Below are 23,170 nucleotides of genomic sequence, written 5' to 3'. Positions count from 1 at the left end.
CTCAAAATGTTTCCAAAAATTTCCACTGACTTTACAACGGGAATAGTGTTTTAGTAAATAATTTTCTCAAAACGGTTCCTATCATTTCCTCTGACCTTACAACTTGAATCTCACTTTATAGTATTGATTAACATCAATATTATCTCAAGGCAGTTCTCCAGTAAATACAAGGTGCGCCAGAAAAACTTACTTATTTGAAAAAAAATCCTGTACGTTGAAGTGGTCGTGTAGAGGGGTAGGAGGGGGTGCATCTGGAGGGGGAAGTTCTCAAATTTATCCTCCCTCAAGTAAATTAGCCATCATGCTCTGGTCTAGAGAGCAGTGGGCTTTCGCAGTTGAGAGCTCCTTTTCTAATGGTCGATCACCTTCCGCACTCGATTTGAAATTTCTCCCCACAGGCTCGTTCCTGGCTATAATTCGATTCTGCCGTGGGATAACTCATTTCAGGAGTGTGGAAGTGTCGCTAAACCCAGAAATGGACTTCAACGAACCATCAGAACTCCAGAAAATATCGAAAGAGTGAGGCAGTCAGTTGATTGTTCTCCAAGGCGTTCGGCTCGCAAACACGCAGCTGTGCTGCTATGGCAATTTCTGATTCCACTGTTAGACGATTTTCCATGAAGATCTTCAACTTCATCCCTATAAATAAATTCGATGTTGTTCAAGAATTGACTGAACGCGATTTTGTTGCCCGTCAAAATGCATGTGATATGCTGATTGACAATCTGCCTGAAGACGCGGTCATTTTTTTAGTGACAAGGCTCATTTCCACATGCGATCCGTCAATGCGATTTTTTATGGGGTTATTTGAAATCTCTGGTTTATGTTGATCGACCAAGGACCATAGCACACCTCAAGAACAACATTCGCGACGCCATTTCCAATATACCGATTGATATACAGCAACGAAATTTCAAAAATCGACCTCATCAGTGTATGCGCAATGGGGGTCGCCATTGGTCTGATCTCATTTTCAAGTCTGCATGGGAAAAAAATTGAAATATTGTATTCCCATTAAAAAAAAGATTAAAACAATATCTGAAGTACTTTTGTTTTTATTGACCTTTCAAATAAGTAAGTTTCTGTGGCGCACTTTGTACTTTCTCAAAACTTTTCCTATCATTTACACCGACTACAACGTGAATCCTATGTTATAGTATTGAGTAACATGAATAAATTTAAGGCAGTGTTTTAGTAAATAATTTTATCAAAACCACACAGATATGTAGTGAGGTCTACGCAGTGTTTAACATTGATATTGCTATTCTTGTCTATCATTCGTCAAAGCAGAGCTATCCTTTTCTAGCTCTGCAACGTTGCGAGATCGTTATTAACAATGTATAAATATTATTAATTAACAAAATATTTGATCTTAGCTTTGAAGATTCATTATTCTATCATTGAAGAGAATATTTTCTTGACGAATAAAATATAATTGATTATGTCAAACGAGAATGAACAGTTGATATTACATCAGATATACCGGTTTCAGTTAACATTTATCAGACAGCAAGGCAGAGAATCAGCAACGTTGTTCTCCTATCTTTCTCCACAGCCATTATAACGTAGACCTCACTATTATCCATGGATTTTCCTTGCCAGCAGGAGAAGTCTTGACTTAAATAAATTGATATATTGTGGTAATGATCTCCAAGGATTCATGTAAAACATCATCAGGCAGTGTTTTGTAAATACTTTTATCAACATTGTCGTGGGTATACCCTGCCAGCAAAATGTCTCTTTAAATTAAGGCTGTGCAAAGGCAGAAAATAACTTTCTACTCGTGATATTTTTCAAAGTTTTTCGATTTGTTTATCATCAAGCTATCAAAATGAAAAAGTTTTCTCAGAAAAACATTTTTTTCAATCATTACTTTTTGAGATATGAGCGCCTACAGATTAAATCTTCGGGACAGAACATTTCAAATTCTGTAAGAGATAAATCCATGAGATTTAGAGGATAGATTCTTCATTATATTGTTGATCTAGTAAAACAAAATTTTCTGAAAATATCAATTATAAAGATAGTTATTCAATTTACTACAAATAATCAAAAATAACTTTTAGTTGAGTTATTTTTGGTAAATTGAATAACTTTTTCAAAAATTGATACTTTCAGAAAATTTTTGTTTTACTAGATCAATAATACCATGAAGAATCCATCCAAGAGATCTCATGGATTATATCTTACCGAATTTCAAATTTTCTGTCCCAAAAATTAAAACTTCAGGCGCTCATATCGCAAAAAGTAATGATCGAAAAAAAAAATGTTTTCCTGAGAAAACTTTTTCATTTTGATAGCTTGATGATATACAGATTGGAGAACTTTGAAAAATATCACGAGTAGCATGCTTATTTTTAGCCTTTGCACAGCCTTAATAAACTTATTTACAATAGATTAATGTGAGAGAGTGGGTCTATATTCGGTAGGCGGAGCCATCATAAGCGGGCCGAATAGCGGCCAGTTCGGCGGCTGTTCTGCGTCGTGGTCGTGGCGTCGTGCGACGCAGGTCGATGTATTGGACGGTTGTCGACGTCCTGCGTCGGTTCTCCTGGTACTGGCTGTATTGCTGCTCTGCTCGGCGTCGCACCTCCTGAACGACCGGTCGCGAGTTCTTGATCAACTGACCGACCGCATTCAACGTCGAAATCGGAATCTGCAATGTTCCAAGCATCAATCTTTTCTCAACAGGCTAGCATTTTCATAGTATAGGTTTATTGATCAATTGAGATAATTATAGCAGAATTAAAACAACATCTAACTTGTTTTAAGGGATATGCGGAGCAGAGAAATGGGTGGAAATGGAGAACCAGATCAGCCAATTACAGTGATGAATACAGTCATAGTAAGAAGCGCGTTCACCAATTTGACGATCAAGCTCAGTAGAAGCAGTGCGTTCAGAAAAATAGGTATGCTTATCATGAGGTCTTGAACACTCACTAAAGACTGAAGACTAAAGACTATGCTTCAACACGGTAACATCGCCGCCGCTGTATCACTACTTTTCTCTGCTCCGCATATCCCTCCAAGTAAGAAGGAGTTTGAATTCGACCATAGTGGACTAATTTTTTATTCTTTTTTCAAGGTTATTATTTATAACTTAATAAGTTTACATTAGTAGATATAGATATGTGTTGGGATTTCATACTCTTCATGATAAAGTAAGTAAATTGGTATGGTTTTTTGATGTTGGCGAGTCCCTTGCGGGAAGGTCTCACCTTGCCTGAATATATCATTAAAGTATTTGTACTGGGATGAAATATCAATAGATGGATGGAATGATTGGTCTGCCACTGTAACTGTAGTGGGAAATAGTATTTTAAAAGGGAACGTGCCATCTCTACATTTCCTGAAAGCCGCTAAAATCCAGGAAGAAAATAAGTATATATCATTATTGGTAATCCATGCGAATGTCGTCAACCATGATCAACATTGATTGAATTATGGATCATTGAAATATTGCTCCGATGTCTACTTTATATCTTAGGTATACTTGAATATTGATGGATGTCTAAAACTTTAACTAGTAGTTCTGTGAACAGTAGACCTCACGCAGTTTTCTCATCCACAAGTATCTGATGTCACCTGTTCTAGTTGATTCAGTTGAATCACAATTCACAGTTGAATCATAAATTTACTCTTAAAGATGTTATTTGTTCTCTCCAAGACCAAAAACTCACTTATTTTATTAAACTCAGTTCAAGTTTGAATTTGTATCCCTTAACATGATGATTTATCCAGTTTCGTGATAAATCTTTCCATCTAATAAAAATATTTCTCAACTATTTAAAAAAAAATTTTTTTCAACCAAGAATTTTTTTCGGCATTATTCAGTTCATTTAATCATTTTTCCATTTCATTTTCAGTAACCTATTAATTTGTTTTTCAAATGTGAGAATGTTGATACTGATGGGCACGCATCATAAAAAGTATTGAAACCCTACCTTAAAGAAATGGACACGGCCAGACATCAGTGTAATGCATGCAATGAATAATCACTTGTCAGCTGATTGATTATGAATAATTCTATAATCTGATTGATCCTATCTTCAAAGTAGACTATATAATAATACTAGCCGTCAGGCTCGCTTCGCTCGCCATATCCGTCTAGCCAGGGGGCTCCGCCCCCTGGACCCCCGACTGGATCGTCCAAGAATGAGATCAGCAGGCTCGCTTCGCTCGCCTGCATTTTTCATTTGGGCATTTTTATCATATGTTAGGACAATCCAGTCGGGGGTCCAGACTAAACGTCTGGCCAAACGGATATGGCGAGCGAAGCGAGCCTGACGGCTAGTAATATAATATTCCCAGGATTGAAGTAGCAGTGCCCAATCAATTTTTCCGCGATAAATGCATTTAAATCTTCAACTTGGTGCCAATCTAACAAAATTATTAATTTAGTTACCATTTAACAACTGTTTCGAAAAGGTACTCTCCATAGAATAAAGTTCTAGTCTATATTAACATATGGTATGGACAAAGTCAACTCAACTTAATGCCAACCTGACAAACTTATTAATTTAGTTGCCAGTTAACAACTGTTTCGAAGAGGTACTCTATCTAGATTATAGTTCTATAGTAACATATGATATGGAAATTTCAATTATAATATTATTATTAAGAGATTGGGAGAAGAAGAATATACATGCTAAAAGACGAACTTTAAACCCTTAAAAACAACCCTTAGGGTTAAAATATTTCCAAAAGATTTCTTAGTGCGCCTCTAAAGGGCCAACTGAACATACCTACCAAATTTGAACGTTTTTGGTCCGGTAGATTTTTAGTTCTACGAGTGAGTGAGTGAGTGAGTGAGTGAGTGGTCAGTCAGTCAGTGAGTGAGTGCCATTTCGCTTCTATATATATAGATAGTGATATCAGAGTATGGAGGAATTCATCTTCTTTTCATTTTCATATTATCCTTGAAATGCAACATTTCAAAAAACCTTGTATATATATCGACGCGCAGTTGAAAAAGGAATATTTCTGCCAAATATCATCGAATTCTATCAACACGTTTGGCCGTAATCGCTTTACATATGGACAGACAAAAGCAAATCGAGTTGAAACATAGACCTCACTAAGTTCGGTCAATAATTCTCTAAGAAAAACAGTTTCGCGAATCTCAGTAATAAGATCTGCCATATATGGATCAAACTTTTCACATTACTTCTAGCAAAGAGGATATAATACCCGATAGCTACTCTATAAAGTTCTAGCGAGAGGCATAATGACTCTGCTTCTAGCACGTGAAAATTGGTTTCAAGTAGCGTGTTTAATGCTGATTGAATTGGTTTTCCAACTGAAAGTTTATGTACATACCAAAAAAGTTTAAAGGTTCATAAACGACTTCACAAATTAGATAAAATATTGTCGTAAAAATGAACTGACGGATTTCCGAGTAATAGCTTTCATTAAGACAGTAAGCTTAATGTAGTTGAACGTTGAATATAGCGTTGCCGTCGGTTATGATACGAACCAAATGAAGTAATGATACGGTATCATTCTATAAGAAACAGAGGACAGAATGCATATCCTGGATTTGGATTCTGAACTGAGACCTCTAGGGCAAAAACACACGAGGCGATTTTTCAGATAAGTTGGTATGGCACGACAGGACAGGAAGATCTCCTATCAAGAATCAGCCAATCGGAGAGCTTCTTGTAATGCCATGCCGACTCGTCTGGAAAAACACCTCGTGTGTGCTTCGGCCCGAACTAACGAATCATCGATCATAATTTCTGGAGAACTACTACGTGTGGATTTCAATGAAACTTGAAATATACCTCCCTATAGGTCAAATTGCTTTCTAAGAAATATTTTGGCAATAGTTTAACCTGATTTCAAAGGTGTGAATTTTTGCTTTCAGCAAGTATTCAAATTCTTATAATGCTTGTTCTTGTGTAGTAATGATAATGTTTGATCAATTTACTGTACCTGGAAAGTTTTTGGTAGGCTCCAAACCATCGGAAAATCACATGATTCATAGAATTTATTTAGGAAATAGAAGAGTAACAATAAAATAGCCTATTGATCATCAGAGCATGCACGACACTTTTCATCAAGCAGAGAACTTTCAGAAATTTCAAATTTAAATCTTAGCAATACTTACATTGAATACGCTGTCAATGAACGCATTTCCCACGTCATTGTTGGTATAAGATTGTCGTTTCATTCTACTTGGATGCTTTTCTTCCGTCTGCAACACAAAATTTAATTATTAACGAATTATCTCATCAATTTTCATTTTACAATTAGTATTCAAACGAAGCTACAGCATACCAACTTCAATAAAATTATTACATGTTCAGAATTCAAAGAAACTTGACGAAATAGGTCTTCTGTGGGGGTTTTCTATCACATGATAGTGATATTAATTTCTAGATTCTACAGACATAATACGAATGACAATAAACTTTTATCTGAAGGCAAACTAGATCATTGCTATTCGGAATCGATAAGCCCCTTATTTTCAAGGATAGGCAACACGCGTTGCATGCATGCGATCAGTTATACGGGTGTGAGTATTGAGGGATTGCCGTGATTTGATAATGCAATCAACTTAAGTAATAATAAATAATACTATATTCTTAAAAACATGATTTTATAATTCTCTCTCTCGGAAATTAAGCTTAATCAATACAATGCTCAGATTTCGGAATATTTCTTCATCCAAGCAGTAAAGCCCTGCACACACAGACATCGATTTTTGTTCGTACGATATTTTGTCGTCCTTATGAATTCTATGAGATTAACCGGAATTTGACAAACATAATCTGATTAAAATCATCTGTTTAATCCAATAGAATTTATAAGGACGGCATAATATCGTACTACGAACAAAAATCGATGTGTGTGTAGCCCGAAATAGGAAATGTGTTGCCCTAAGCCAGAAATAATGTGTTCAAGATATTTGAGATATTCCATCTCATAGGATACCAATACTCACTCTTTTCCTATTTAACGGGTAGTAAAATCATGATGACTTGTTGAAAATCACTTAAAACATTGTTCTCTAAAATTTTCTAATTTTCAAACAATTTTTCAAGCTTTCTCACTGAAATAAACATTTTTTTCACATAGAATCTTGAAAACATACTCCTTTTGATGCTCAAGTGCGCTTAATCTACCACAGTTTTTGGTGTCCGATTCACAATTCTAGGCCATAGTGGATTCAATACTTCGACTTTTCACTTGAGGAAATAGTTTTTTTCATTGCATAGAGTTCAAGACATAGATATAGTAAATTTAATGACGAAAGAAATTATCAATTATTTTAGACAACATGTAACAGCTAATAGTCTAATAGCTCTACTTTTCTTTTCTTAAGGTTTTTTCTCTCCCTACTCCTTTCCGTCTTCCCCATCCATGTCAATTCCTTCTTCTTCCTCTTCTCCTTATTCTTTCTTCCGGAAACTTTCATACCGGTACTTTAGACTTGATATTTCCAACTGAACAGTATTTTAACTGTTCCGAAAAATTGAGTCTATGAAGTTGTTTAGCTATTGAAAAATAGGGGTTTTAACATTACTGAAATGACAATATAACATATACGATAAACAACATTTACACTAGTCAGAATAAATTATGGAGTACCAAGATAAAATTGAATTATGGTTACTCTAACTTACCATTTCAGTCGAATGCGAAGCCTGTGAGAAAACGGCTAGTAGAAAGAGGATAGCACAAACATTGGGGATAATCATATTCCTCTGAAAAATGAAACAGAATGCAATTATTAAGCAACTCAAAACCCTGGTATGGATCTCTTCCTTATGATTATTCCTGATGATCCAATATCCACCATGAATAATATTTATTAAACCAAAGCTACGAATAAGACCACATTATGAATCCAAAGTTTAATGCTGTAAATCACACCGTAGACTGCTACTGCAAATATTGACTACTATTGATTACACAAATATTGACTACTGTACAACTACAGTGATGTCCACGTTATAATGGCAGTGTTTAATTAGCAATCGTATTGCTTTCCTTGTCTACTATTAAACAAAGCGGATAGCGCTATCTCTTTCCCGCTTTTCTCTGTTACCAGATTGGTTTTTAACAATGTAGAATTATGATTAATTAACAAAATATTCAATCTTGATTATGAAAAATCATCATGAAAACATTGAAAAATATAATTTCTTGCTTCATAAAATATTATTGATTATTTTAAACGAGAATGAACAGTTAATAGTAAATCAATAAACCGATATCAGTTACACTTCATAGAAGGCATTAACAAAGACAGAGGATCGGCAACGTTGTTCTCCTATCTTTCTCCACTCCATTATAACGTGGAGCTCACTATAGAAGAATTTTTCCATCAATATTAATTTATTTCACGTTTTTTTATTATTATTCCATATCGCTCCATGTTCATACATCTTATTAATTATCATTTCACACTACTTCTATTAGGAAGCAGTAGTTAGCACTTCTCTATAGACCAGACGTTCAAATTGGTATATTATTATAAAGGTGCATTAGCACTTTCATAGATCAGGAGTCCAAACTATATAGTATACCTCATGTTAGATAATTCTATAGATGTATGAATAAAATGGTAAGTTGATATTATTCTGTATGTTGACAACCTGTCCACTTGACTCGAACTACCCTCCCCCCGGGATTCATAAAGAGTGAAGACGTTGTCTTATAAACAAAATGTACCATCAACGAACACCTAAAAGGAATTCCTTCAATCTAGGAATGAAACTCAGGTTTATGATAATAAACCTTTGTGATAGCTAAACAAGATGCTAGGTCAAATGGTGCAACTACTTGGCACCATGGTTAAAATAATTAATGTACCCTACTGTTATTCACTTCAAAAATTAACCACCAGCACACTACTTTCTCCGATTGAAAAATATTCTAAGCTGTACCTACTAAGTGTAGAATACAAGTTTGTACTTGAAATAAAAATAGACATATGCATGAACTCCCAGCAATAGGTTATACTTCCGTAACCAGAATTATGTAAGGCTTACAACTTACATTATGCATTTCAAGAATTGAAACTCTGATAAGTAGGCTAATATGAATTTTAAGAATATTTGTGATGAAGGAAAGCCTATTAAACATTCAACTAGATCCCTAAGGGAAACTCCCTATAATAAGTAGATAGAGGAAAGGAACGTAAACCTTATTGTTTGTTGCTAGTAAATTTATTTTAAGAGGAGTGGAAAGCTTCGCAGTTCAATTGAATTGATAATGTGGAGACAGGCATAAGTGAGTTGAGAATCTAAGATTGTGTTAATCGATATAATACAAAGAATTGAGTGGACGTCCTTAAAAGATTATACAACTCCATTAAATGTAAAAAATAAACATATCATGATAATGAAGATTCACCACAGCAATGACAAAAAGTGTGCTATCTGCTTTCGGCTTTCAATAAACATTGTAACAAGATATCAAGCATTGAATTATTTCACTTTCGTAAAATAGGTACTGATGAAAAAGTGTGGATTAATAATTAACGATAATAAATTATAAAACAATAGCAATGATCGTACTACCTTCGTAGCGGGTGGACACCACAACAAACACTTGAGCGAAGTGCACCACTTGAGAGCAGAGTGAGAGAAGCAAATAAACTGGCACTGATAAGTTTTGCAACATTCATAACCCACTCTCATCTCGGCCACTCATGAATGAAAATGGACATGTTTCGTAACACTAAACGATTCGATCAAACTCAATCTCCCTGCAAAAGTTGTGTTCAGGGGATAATGGATGCTGATGATACCAAACGTAACGTTGATCACACAGTTATCTTATTGTTCAGACATTGAGAGGGTGATTGATAACGTGATTTAATATCAGAATTGTGTTGAATCTTCCTACAAACCTGTTGCAAATTAAGTTGGTGGTTGTCGACCGGCTTTCACTGCCTGAACGCCTCCTCTCAGGATCAAGTCCCTTCAAGTTGGAGCTTATCTGCGGCAGTAACCGAGTTTCTTGACTAAAACAACATCTCACGCATTATTTCATAATCGTTAATGAAGAAAGAACCCAAGTGACCTACTATTTATTCTCCCACCTAATTGTTGGAGTAGCCTCCGTTTATGTTTTTTTATTGGCACACACGTGATAAGCAAAAACACTGGTGCGTGCAATAAAATTCCACAATTACAATTTCGGGTACATCCGTTGTTTGATTATAGCATTGACAGTAGGCTGCAGAAGAACGATGCATGGAAATCCATTGTATCAAAACCAAGTCCCTGGAATAAGCTGGTCATGGCCGGTCTTTGATCCTGCTCTTGGCTGTGACTGTTGAGCTTTGTCATTCAAACACATTATGAAAAATTAATTTTTCAGCCCCCAGGAATATCATATCAAACTTCAGAAGTTGTAAATGTTTTATTGATGTATTTTTTTGATGGAAATAAATTGAATTGAATTGAATTGTCTTGGTGAACAGTTCACCCTAATATTATGTGTTCACACTAAAACAGCATTATGTTCATAAAACAACGTAAAATGATAGAACTACTTGTCTGTTTTGTGCACATATACCGGTAAAGTTGCACTATTCTATAAACTCTACTACTCACGATAGAGCTTAGCTAGTTTGGCTTGAGTAAATGAATTTTCGTTTTGGCGGGAAAACTATAATTCGATCATTATCTACAAATAATTATTGTAAATTTTTTGGAAATGCAAAATGCAGGTTTTTGATCGAATTAGGAAAACTATTTGCTATTCCAATTTATGCATACCAAGATCTCACCCTTTCTTGGTTCGTGGCACCGATTAATATTTCATAATTTTGGGCAATAAACATGGTGTACGCCTTGCCACTAATGAGCATGAAGGAAGATTTCTTACTAATTCTAAGAAAATGCTATTAATCAAGATCATTCAATGCGTGTGTACCTATCTCGTCTCAAAAATTCGATGGTGCAGTTTTGTGTAAGCAACACACAGCTCAATTTTGTGAGCTCCATTATTAATAGGCTATCATATAAAAATGTTTAGGTCTCTATGTTGTTGAGACAAACGTTAAAAAACCTTCTTGATTATTAATCAAAAGTATTTAAATTGTTTGTTTCACGGCACACATATAACCGATCTCGCGATACACTGTTCGTCTAGCACTAAGTTCTGTCAAAGGCATAACCAGACATAACAATCCGTTTCCACTTTGTCCATTTTTGACCCAATTAACATAATAATTGTTCAAAATTTCACTATCGGCTTTGACAACCTGCTCATATAGAAACACTAACCTGTGTTTTGGAATAAACCACATTACATGTAAACGCTACCTATTCAACATCACGGGAAAACTACCAATCTACTTTCATGTGAATTGACGAAATATTATGGCCTCAGTGGATACTATTTTAAAGTTTTGCAAGAGCTCACCCTATTTATAAAGATTGAATGTAATGTAAGTCCAACTACCTACCATAACTGAAAATGAACTTTATTCTGGCTTTGAATAATACCGTACAACAGTTAAATACATTCATTGTTTCAGAATTAATTATAGTATAGCAGCAATTTTGTATCGATGCTGCCAGTTTAGATTTCTTTCAAGTATAAATCTTATAATAATAAAGAAGTGCAAACCGCTCAATAAAATAAATTACAGTGATTATATGCATAGCCATCGCGAAAGGATAAAAAAGTTCACGATACAAATTAGAAACCTTATAATGCACTAAAAATATCCATGAAGAGATAGTCTAACAATAAAATTTAGTGTGTACCATACGTACAATCAGACGTTTGTTAAACACTTGAAGTAAACTGTCTAAATGTTTTTTTTTTTTGACAACTTCTCAATCTTTTCATTCAATGTCTAAATGTTGTTGAAACGACCAAGGTTTTATAATTTTTGTGAAATTTTCATGGGAGGTTTTCCTCCTGTCATCACTAAGCATAATGTTGAATAGCTTTGGAGCTAGATATACGAAGGATTTTGAAAAAAATGAAGTTTATTCAAGGTAGTCGTGAGATGGTATTCTCTCTTCGTCTTTCAGAAAAGCAAGAACGCATGAAGGATAGTCTGATTGACTTTCAGAATAAAAGAAGCATACATATTCATGTATGCTCATTCTATACTACACCATGGTGTGAGTCCGAGAGTGCCATCTGAGAGGGATTTAAGGGAGTTTTATCATTCTCGTTTGAATCGCCATTATGGATTAGATTGCAAACATTGTGCCGAGGCGAAGGTAGCTTCAAACTTGATATAGTTGAATCGAATTGGATTGATAGTTGCATGTATTTGAATGGGTCGAAGCATTCCGCTCCATTCGTCACCAGAGTGCACCACCATTGAATTAAATTTATCAGATGCAACTATCTCAAGATTGAAACTACCTTCCTCACTCCACCAATAAAAAAAGCTTCAAAATAAATGCTGCAAACTGATACTTTTTCAACATTCATCCATGCATTGCCAATGTGCATTTTGAGCACAATTCAATATTCCATCAATATTGGCGCCGTGTTTCTGGCCGACAATCGATTGTTTTAATAAATACGAGGGCAATTCAATAAGAAACAGGACAAATTAATTCTTCTCAAAAACGGCTTAATTGATCCATTAATGAAGCTTCCAGATCATAATGTTGGTAAACTTACCAATACATCTGAATAGCTGATCACTCGTATTATTTTGTAAACATAGGCTAATCACAAATCCATCTATTCCACATTGATGCACTCATTCAACTCAAGAATTGCACTGTAGAAGAACTTTGCGCCATTATTATATTTCAAGTTGTGCTGGTGAGAACTGAGAAAGGTAGAATAATCCATAAAATAATGTAAAAAGAGTAATAATGAGCCAAAAACTGTTTGAATGTTCACAAATTAATGACTAGAACAATAATTACAAAACGGGTTCTTGACTGAATGCCTGAGTTTCCTTTATGACAATACCAGAGTTTTAAAATCTTTGTTAGAGGAGGGGGGAGGAAGAAACCCACTATCATCCCCCATACAGCCCCAACCGCACTCCATACTGGACTCATCTCTTTGAACCATTCAAAGAATGTGAATTTTAGTTGATCGGTTGACTGAGGCTCAACTCACACTTACGCGACTCAGTACGTGAGGAGACTCAACTCTAGTCGAGAGCATGATTGTGTTTCCAAATAGTGACACTCAGACCAGTCGATTCTAGTCTCTGCGACTGGCACCATTTGAAAACACAAAAGCTCTCGACTGGAGTCGAGTCGCTTCTCGACCTGAGTCGCGTAAGTGTGAGTTGAGCCTAACGGTTTGCTATTTCAGATGTGATGATGTGTCAAACAATATTTTTCCCTATCTTTCAGGTAGTAAATGCAAAATATTTTCTAATTAATAGTAGGGATAACAGTCACTTTGACAAGAAATGATGGCTCAATAAGTCAAGAATTAAATTTTCTTACAATAATAATGAAAATGGCATTTCCGGTATGACTCTAATGCTTTTTTTGACGTGACAACATCTTATAAATTGGTTTGCCGGGTGACACTTCAAGAAACTGCGTTACGTTCCCACGTTATGCGCTCACAATGAGAGCGTTCGTTTCGGTTCACGGTCGTCTGGAAAGAGCACAAATAGGAGCAGTGGCGAGCAACGCAACAGCAGCCCGAAGACATTCACCTGGAGAGAGAGTGAAACGGAGCAATCTCCTGCGACTGCGCCACTACTTATACTTAGTGAATAGGTTATGTGAATAAGTATAAGTGAATAGGTATAAGTGTAAGTATAATAGGTATAAGTGAATAGGTTATGTTGTAGTAATCACAATGTTGTGGTAGTTTTCAATCACAAAAGTAGTATAAATTGTTTCTCAGCCAATAATAATTTGTTCAACTTGAAAAAATGAGCGCGAATTGTTATGTAAAAAATTGAATCGAGCACAGTTAGCCCGCCTAAGAGCGAGAGAGACAGAGTGATTTTGTTGAGGATGTGTGAAGGTAAAAATAAAATTTTGTTAATATGAAATTCAGTGCGAGATTCTTTGTATAAATTAATGTTTTAAATATAATTCTTTGTATAAATAAATGTTTTAAATTGTTACTATTATTTCATCCTTCTTCCTACTATAGGAATGAATATTCACATTAAAATTATTTTACCACTCAAAGTCGTTGTCACGTAAAACTTTCGCCTGTATACCAACTTTACAGGCAACTATGCAATTTTTATGTAAATAAATACTACAAGAGTGAGATCACATAATTATTGAGTCAGTGTATTTGTATGTAAATATGATTTCGAGAATATTCATTTCTGTCGAATACAACGACGTAGAATCGATCAATCGCTTTCCAAAATGATTGACTTGTGTTGTGGGATGGAAATGATGTGTGATATAAAAAGATTAAATCTTGACTGTCTATTTGAATTATTTTTAAGTGAATCTTGACAATTTAGAGTAATTTTTATAGCAAAGTTTCTTTTGTGAAGCCAGTGCCACTATTTGTATGTGTGAAGAAGACGACTTGATCCATGTGGCATTGCTCGCTTAGCAGCAGAAACAGAAAATGACACTGACAGCAAACCAGGAGACAGGTAGTCCTGAATATTAAATAAAATTCTTGATGTAAATAGAAAATAATCGCGAATTAAGTGCTTAATTAGTGGTGTGATTATGAATTGTGACAAGATTTAAGTATTAGTCATAAGAAAGTATGACTCAGTTTTACATCAGTTCTACGTTTTGATTATAGATTTGATTGCTGTCACAAAATATTTTTGAGAATAGTTTCTTTAGTTTAGTACGTATTTACTACTTTCTTTCTATTCTGCATGCTGAAAATGCATAATTGAATGTATATTATTTAGATCATAATCTAGACAATGGTTCTAGTTATTAATGCTTGGAAATCGTGTTGTATGTCGCACCTTTATTTCATTGTAATGAACTCCATGCTTTATAAGATTTTATGCTGTGCTCCGTATTTATCATAAAACATTCGATTCCATAATGAATTCCAATAGAAGAAAAGGCAAATATTTAAACGATTTCTACATAGTGTCGAAGAATGTACCAGCGACGAAGAAGGTAGAAGATGGGAAAAAACAACAAAAGACATTAATTTTGGGATCACTTGTTTACGTTCATGGATTTGTTGACGATACACATGTTGAATGTAAAGTTGTGTCTTGTGAAGAAGAAAGCAGTGGTTTTAATGAAGATGATGTATGGATATGTCCGATTACATTACTTTGTCGCGTTAATAAAGATCTATGGCCGCTTCTCCAAGCTATCCCTAAACCTACTACCAAAGTTTGCATTCTGAAAGATAAAGAATTGTGTGACGAGCTCACAAAAATCACAATAGGCAGTCGCGTATTCTTTTCAGATAGTGAAAACTTTGTGAATTCTTGTGAAGCTGTTGTGAAATATAAAGGACCAATTACAAGAAAAGGACTTGGCACATTCTACGGAATAGAGATTTTGGTATGATTTATTTTCATTTTATCAATATGAGTTTCACTCTTCTGCCCATTCAAATGTTTTATTGTTTATTATAAATCTTTATTTTTCAAAAAAACTTTTAGTAATTAGCATAGATTATAGGACTTAAAAGCTCAGGCTTAATCATTATAGACTTTTGAAAGATTTTTAGGCTATATATCTTTACAGTAATAAAACACGGAAATGCAGACTGCTTTATATTTAGTTAATATCATCTTGGTAATGTCATAATATAAAATAGCTCTTGACTCCTTTTCTTTTAAAAGGCATTCCAAATATTTCCTCATCTGCGGACTGCGAGAGCTCAGTCAGATAAGGCGCTATCTTCCTCTTTTAACTATTATACTGGAACAGTCGAGCAAAGCATAAACCTATTAACATAATTAACTATTATTTTATTTTCTATAAATGCCATAATTTTACAAAATTATCCAAGCACAAGTGCATACTTAAAATGTGGGAATAATTCAGTAAAATAACACTTTATACATCATATTGTGTTATGGGCATCATGGTGCATCCCCCAGGGGGGCCTCCTCACACTGCGGGCGACCATAACAAAAAAAATGTATTTGTGTTCTTGTGCTACATGGATGTTCATCTACCTTTACCTTTTCACTATGCGATTACCCTGAGACTCAAAGGACACCAGGCTGCGTCACCTTGTCAATATAGACACGTGTGTCTGAGCAAGGCATTATTTCTTATGGCGGTTACTAGACTAGGGACTCCAACAGTTGGTATGCGACTGTTCTTGATGATTATCGAAAAGCATTGAACCCAATTGCTGCCATTATATAGTCATCAATGTTGTCTCAATTCAGTAATCTCCATCCATGACCAGCACTTGCTGGATAGATTGCGTCAAAATGTGAAACTTGATCAATAACAAAAACTAATGGGAGGTCACTCATAGATGTCAAAAAACAGTGTATTGCCTCTTTATTCAGGAAGTAGATTGCCGACTCACAAGCTCCTCCTGAGGGGCCCTCTAAAAGATTATATAGGGGCAAAATCAAATATACATTCATCGATAATGAAATACGAGCGTTAGGCTTCACGTTCCGAATAACTTCCGAGACAATAAATTTCTATTCCGTTCATATTTTTCAATAGTAATACAGACAAATTTTGTCATGCGTTATATTTATAAATTGTTTCTATCTTGGACAAAGAGAGTTCACCAATGAATTCACACCAAAGCTCCCCACTTTGGAGTGATTCAGGGTAGCACTCTGGGCCCAATACTGTTTTTAATTTATATAAATAACCTGAGTAAGGTGAATATTGATAATAGTCATATATATTTGTATGCAGACGATACCGCGTTGCTTTTTGAGGGAAACAACTGGGATGAGGTTTTTCACGCAGCTGAGGTAGGATTGGGTGTTGTGAAGGACTGGTTTGATGATAATCGACTAACCATCAATATCAGCAAGACGAAATACCTACCTATTTCCAAGAGCCAATGGTGACCCAATCGGTCTAGAACTGAAATTACACACCTGTGGCGCACAGAATAATTATACACAATGTCAGTGTGAGTGTATTGAACGAGTATATGAATATAAATACCTCGGCGTGATATTTGATTGTCGGCTGAAATGGAGCAATCATATACACTACCTTAGAAATAGGCTCCGAAAATTTATTTATGTATTTGCATCATTAAGCGGAATCCTTACACCCACTATAATAAAACAAGTTTATTTTGCTTACATTCAGTCCATCTTACAGTATGGTATTATAGCTTGGGGTGGTACATTCAAAACTACATTGGCTCCTTTATCAACTGTTCAGAAACTTATAATGAAAAGCGCCTTACGCAAACCACTAACATATTCATCAGATTATCTCTTTGAAGATTTAAGGTATTAAATATACAACAATTATACATAAGAACCCTAACCTTGTATATATTCAAACACAAAGTAGCTATATTTTCTAATATCATTCACAATTATAACACAAGAACAGCTGTAAATATCGGTATCGTCAACCCCAGACTTACTAGAACTTTCTCCTCCACTTCGTCACATTATAAAATGCATTTCCTTTCAAAAACTGCCCGTCTACTTGAAAAATCCTGTCAATTTGAGAATAAGTCACTATAAAAAATTAGTCAACGATTGGGTGACTTCCCTAAACCCAGAGGAGCAGGAAGGTATTTTAGTATCACCTTACTCTTTCCGATGATTGTACCTTTTTTTGGCTAATAATTATTGTATATTGCCTAAACATTGAGGGTGAGTGACTGATGGGTGAATGAGTACGCTTGTTGGATGTGAGTGTTCTCGATCCTTGGTCAAAAAAGCAGGTTTTCAACAATATTATTGTATCTTTTTTACGATTTTATTTTGTTCATCGATCTCACCGTGCTTCCCACTTCGTTTTTAGTTTTGGTATATTTTATTTTTATCCATAATAATACCTCCCTCCAGATTGAGTTTTGTTTTATTTGTTACACTAGTTCCATTTATTCTTAAATAATTTTTTCTATTTTTATTGTATTTATAGTCATAATTTTGCATAGCTATGAATAGTTAAATTTAAGATTATTTATATTGGATGCTACTAGACAACTCGCTCCTCTCTCACAGGCATGTGCCCATAAGAGGAGCCTCCAATCAAATGTATTTTTATTATCTATGTTTTACATACAAATGTATTGTTAATCTTTTTTGGAGAATAAAGAATTTCAATTTCAATTTCAATTCTTGAGGTAACTATGGAAAACTTGTACCATCTTACTGACTTGCTCTTTCTGCCTTGTATACTAACTCTATAACTCACCCTTAACAATCCTATTTACTACTCTCTCTTGAAAAGCTATTTTGTGATGATACAATGGGCTTCTATATTTTTCAGGACTCCGATTATTTTGATTATTCAGAAAAGAATGATGGTTCCTACGCAGGGCAAAAATATTTCACATGCCCTCCAGGGCGAGGGAAATTTGTGTCTGTGAATAAATTACGTCTGACCTCATTTAAAATGCCCACCAACTCTGTGATGCAGTTGACTGATAAATTCGAAAATTTATCATTAAATAATAATCAGATTGACGTTCCTAAAAATGGTAAGATTCTTCTGGTTTTTACTCTCCTAAACTGTGCATTGTGTGTGTGTTTTTTTTTTTTAATCTGTCGAGAACTCTCATGTTCTTTGCAAAATTATGCGTGCATATTTTTGACTTTTATTTTTTATGACCTTTGTTCCTTTTCCAAGTACCGTAAGTAAAATATGTGGAAATAGGGACCGAGTTACCGCAGTATGGTTCATTACAACTGCTAGAACAGAAATTTGATCATCATATTCCACAAACAAGGATACATTTTTGAGTAAAATTTTTTTAAAGTAGCTCATGATTTACAGTTTCAAAGTGTTTATAGTGAGTGTAATTTTGTTATTTGATTCAGTTTTAAACTATATAAATTAATTTTTTTTTGTTTTCAAGTGTATGCACTGAAAGTTGGACCCAAATTCACAAATGAATGGAAACATCACATATTTTTTGTACTAGTATATTAACCAAAATTCGGGGAAGGAACAGTTTTGGGTTGTGCCTGTTTGTTCTTCCCCAATCATTTTAATGATTTGCTCTTTTTATCTAAATAAATAAATAAATCTTTAGTTGAGGAACAAATTTAATTAACCAACCGGGGTTTTTAAGGAATAATTTATTTCCACTCACTCATAATAACCTATCAAAAGATAGAAGCGATGTGCTCCCAACGAGATCTGGCAACAGTATTACTGATAAAACTAATATCCAAAAGCATTGAAATTCTATAATAACCACTATAATTTCTTGGAAGAAACGCTCATCTACAAGCTTACTCATATTAAATTTCATAAATGATCTGAATACAGTTGTTCACCGTGCAATATGATGTTTACCATAGTAGACTTTTTTAATAAATCATCAACTCCATAAATAAAGTTATAGTTTAAATTATATCTTGTTCTATATAAGTTAATCTATCCATCCGTCTTTTGTAATTATTTCATCAAATGGTGTCTGTCCAATTAACTTTATTTAGCCTATATAATCTTACCAATTTCCTCGTCTAGATGGACGTGGGTTTGATGGATCAAATATGCGACCATCTGATCCACCATTGAAGGCAGGAGACCGTGTGGTGTGGGTGACAGATGACGCCAATATCGAGGGAGTTGTCAAATCATTCGAGTGCAATGACTTCAGTGTTCCAATAGTGGAAGTTGAATTTGTGAGTAGATGTGTCACTTACTCCTAACATTTTGTAATCCTCAAGTAGATTATAGTATATGTATTGAATTATTATAAAACTTATTAAAATACAATTTTTAATGGTAAAAGTATTATAAAATGGTATCATTTCTCGACAGACGATTCTCACAATATGACTGAAACCTATTGTCATATAGATAATATTGTCAGATAAAATATTTGGTATTGTTTTTATCTTCCATTTAATTGTTTGCCCTTTTGACAAAATAATAATTTACTGGCACAGGTCACATGATGGCATTAAATAGACAGTAATAATAGAACTGAGCTAAATATCAGGAGTTTTTCAAGCTTGGAGTTTGATCTTAGATTTGAGAAATATATTAACCATTTTAAAAGCATGTTTGTCGTTATGAGAATAAACTATACTTAATGAAATTCATTAAATTAAACTATGATATTTGAAATATTAATTATATATTCAATGTCATCTTACTTCTTCTGTGAACAAATAACGTAGCCATAGCTAGAAAATTTCACTACTGAACTATCTTTCTATATTAAACAAATTATGGACAACTTATATTATTAATATCATTTTATATTTGCTCAACTATTATTATTTTCTAAATTTATTTAAAACTATAAAATAATTCGATAACCATGATGTTTTACATAATTGTTTTTTTTTGAAACTCAAACTTGGTTATAATGTTTTGAATGTCTTTTTTTCTAGGATAGTAACAAAGACTATAGCAATCCAATTAGTGATCGGGCAAATAGGAGGAAGAGAATTCCTGCATTGGAGCTGGTGAAAGCTGACGACTTCTATGATAATTCAGGTGAATTGAAAATGTTGCAGTATTTTTTTTTTTTGTTGTCACGTAGAATCTGATTTCTATAATACTGTGGTTGAAAAATATCGAAAGTCAGCATCCACTTATTCCTAACGACTTCTATGATAATTCAGGTAAATTGAAAATTTAGTATTATTGTTATTTTTTTTGTTGTCACGTAGAATCAGAATACTATAATACTGTGGTTTAAAAATATTGAAAGTCAGCATCCACTTATTCTATTGAGCTATTTCATGGCAGGATTATTCAATTGTTTCGGTTCTTAACTTTAGTATTCTTGTTTTTCTTATGAATTAACCAGTTTTCCATCCGTTTTCATTCCATTCTTTCTCGATTTTACTTTAATTTTCCTTGACTCTTTTTTTACATTAACATTTTCCGCAACTTGTGTCTGTTATCATAATGTTCGAACATTTTTAGAAAAATGTTATTCATAATTTTTGCACAGAAATGAATGACTCGCTGTACCAATAATGGTTTCGATTCCCATTTCGTTTATCATTTATTTGCTGTAACTACATTGTCATTTCACTGTTCTGTAATCGTTACTCACCAGTTATTAACTCACTTGAGAAACATTTATTCATTAGCCCAAACTCTATGCACTTGCTAAGTATGGACTTAGCAGAACCCTCCAATATAAGTGGAAAATGATTTACAATAATCGATTGGTGATTTTTGCAGGCTTGAGGAGGACGAAACAACGAACTAAGAGTGAAGGAAGCTCTTCGGGCTATTACTCGCAGAACTGCACTTGTCGCGATATGCCTTGTAACAAATTTCGCTGCTCCGACTCGTTTCAACATAATAATTTCAACTCAGAGAAAGCTTCCACATCGAAGGCGGTCAACGATGTCTGCTTGAACGGCTTGACCGGCAAAGACTTGTGCAAAATCATTCGCTGTGACTACAGAGAAATCAACAAATTCCCAGTTCCATCAAATATTAAGTCGCAGAAAATTATTAATTCGTCAGGAAAACTTTCGCCGTTTGATTATCCCACTAATCATGTTGAAGGTATAGTCTTATAATTGATACTACTCTATTTCCATTGAGTTTTGAATAAGGTCCAAGCCATTTTGCTTTCTGTGGATTGTTTTTTCTTATTGATAAGAGCATACTTATGTAGGCCTATAATAATTCCAACCTTGAATAGGCGATGTAGGCTATATTACCTAATTCAAATTGTATTTATTCAAACTCACAATATTTACAATCAGAATCAATAAGAAAAACAAAAATACACAGCTCAGTAAGATAAAAAAACAATAAAATAAATACTGGTAAGTTATGTTTTATTAGAAAAAAAATTGTGAATTGGAATAAAAAATACTACTTGCTGGAAGCATGCACTACTCCACGTTTGCAAGTAGGAATGAATATCACTTTAATTAATTTCAAATTCATGAATAAATGGAGAAAGAAAAAAAAAGTAGCAACCATTCACTCACCTTGAAGACTTTCCAATAACAGCTCATCTTACTAATGCTTATTACTTTTATAGATACACCACATCTTTAGAGTTCGGGGTTGCCGGGAGTAGTAGTGACGTAATTTAGCACTCAATTTAAAAATATTTCATTCCAATTTTATAAATTTATTTGCGATAAGTTATTGTACAACCTATTCTGCTCTATTAAGTCTGATGACATAGTACTGACTTATTTTGTAATAATTTCCAATTCTAATGTATTAATTTTGAATTCCAGGAACTTGCTTATTGGGTTTCATTTTGCAATGTTAATTAGTTTTCATAAGAGTTAATGAATGATTTCATTTCTCATAAGACACATTTCTTCACAAGACATGTTTCCAGATGAAGGCCTTTTCAAGATCAACATTTTAGAAACTTCAATTTAATTATTGAGGAGGCTATTTCTAGTCTTATATTTAATCTATAATCGGATTAATAACCGCATCCTATTAATTTCATGTATTCAAACCAATTGTAATTGTAATCTGACGCAGTTGATTCAGTACATCACAGATATACATAGAAAACAAACCTACAGTATAGGAAAGTTCAACTTGCAACCAGCGAATATGATGTATAAATTAGGGGCTTGTTTTGCCGCGATTTTCATTTTCCCGCGTTTCAGCACAGACAGATCAAACGCGATAGCCTTGGTACTCCTCTACAACTAGACACTTGAAATTGCCATTATTAGAACAACATTTGTCTCGTACTCCGCTGCATGATGATTAAGACTATTTTCTCGCTTTCTCTGCTCTTTGACTTGAGTTTATTAATAGACGCGAGACTCAAAAATAGTTTCAGCTTCTGCGCGCAACAGTCCATCTTTCTAGCAGTTTCTCTTCTTTATCCGTAAAAGAATTCGAATGTTTAAAGCACATGTTAACTTTCCGGTTCCTTGTTGATTTTTATATTTTGAAAAGTGTTCGCTATTTTTGCAGTAATTTCAATCGAATCTTTCAGTTTTAATGTATGTGTCGTTTACAATTACATAACGTTGTGAATAGGTAATTTTGACTGGTTCCTCTCACAACGACCCAATGATTGAGTTGGAATAGTGTCTGCTTCTGGTGTAAGATAAAATTAAAGTTCGCAATAACTCTTCATTATGGCATCTGCCCTGATTCCGCTGGTTGTTTTGGAACATGAAGAGCTGTGCAGAGCTAGGGATGCACAATGC

The 23,170-nt window shown here is 34.3% G+C and overlaps 2 protein-coding genes across 11 annotated transcripts in view; one reads left to right on the top strand and one right to left on the bottom strand.

The window, feature by feature from the left end:
• Positions 1 to 2,289: 2,289 nt before the first annotated feature.
• On the bottom strand, positions 2,290 to 22,704 carry LOC111060349. Of its 8 annotated transcripts, none has more exons than XM_039423079.1 (5): positions 21,968 to 22,704; positions 9,863 to 9,976; positions 7,629 to 7,709; positions 6,110 to 6,196; positions 2,290 to 2,656 (listed from the first exon to the last, which is right to left on the bottom strand). In XM_039423079.1, the coding sequence occupies exons 3-5, from the start codon at positions 7,701 to 7,703 to the stop codon at positions 2,417 to 2,419; spliced, it is 402 nt and encodes a 133-aa protein (XP_039279013.1). In that variant the 5' UTR covers positions 7,704 to 7,709; positions 9,863 to 9,976; positions 21,968 to 22,704; the 3' UTR covers positions 2,290 to 2,416. The 8 variants fall into 8 exon arrangements, with proteins under 8 accessions (XP_039279013.1, XP_039279014.1, XP_039279015.1 ...); XM_039423080.1 differs by lacking the exon at positions 21,968 to 22,704 and adding an exon at positions 19,505 to 19,632; XM_039423081.1 differs by lacking the exon at positions 21,968 to 22,704 and adding an exon at positions 19,505 to 19,614 and having other exon boundaries at positions 9,863 to 9,951.
• The window catches only part of LOC111060347 (ubiquitin carboxyl-terminal hydrolase CYLD), a 24,111-nt gene continuing 15,440 nt past the window's right edge, over positions 14,500 to 23,170 (top strand). For 2 of the 3 annotated variants that reach the window (XM_039423072.1, XM_039423071.1), the window contains exons 1-5: positions 14,500 to 15,428; positions 18,315 to 18,525; positions 19,521 to 19,678; positions 20,396 to 20,501; positions 21,201 to 21,533. In XM_039423072.1, coding sequence (XP_039279006.1) covers positions 14,952 to 15,428; positions 18,315 to 18,525; positions 19,521 to 19,678; positions 20,396 to 20,501; positions 21,201 to 21,533 — 1,285 coding nt within the window. In that variant the 5' untranslated portion in view covers positions 14,500 to 14,951. The remainder of the gene's footprint in view (positions 15,429 to 18,314; positions 18,526 to 19,520; positions 19,679 to 20,395; positions 20,502 to 21,200; positions 21,534 to 23,170) is intronic. The other variant, XM_039423074.1, reaches the window with a different exon arrangement.

Source organism: Nilaparvata lugens, chromosome 3, assembly GCF_014356525.2.
Source record: "Nilaparvata lugens isolate BPH chromosome 3, ASM1435652v1, whole genome shotgun sequence".
NCBI classification, from domain to species: Eukaryota; Metazoa; Arthropoda; class Insecta; order Hemiptera; family Delphacidae; genus Nilaparvata; species Nilaparvata lugens.
The sequence above is the reverse complement of the archived record's forward strand: the minus strand, read 5'-3'. Positions and strand labels throughout refer to the sequence as shown.

What these genes read in the sequence shown, in the direction of transcription:
- LOC111060349 (XM_039423075.1), bottom strand. Translation starts at nt 9,650, where the DNA reads ATGAGAGTGGGTTATGAATGTTGCAAAACTTATCAGTGCCAGTTTATT. An exon ending in GGTGTCCACCCGCTACGAAG is followed by an intron (nt 7,710 to 9,530) that starts GTAGTACGATCA and finishes TTCATTTTTCAG; the next exon opens with AGGAATATGATTATCCCCAA. An exon ending in TCATTGACAGCGTATTCAAT is followed by an intron (nt 2,657 to 6,109) that starts GTAAGTATTGCT and finishes GGAACATTGCAG; the next exon opens with ATTCCGATTTCGACGTTGAA.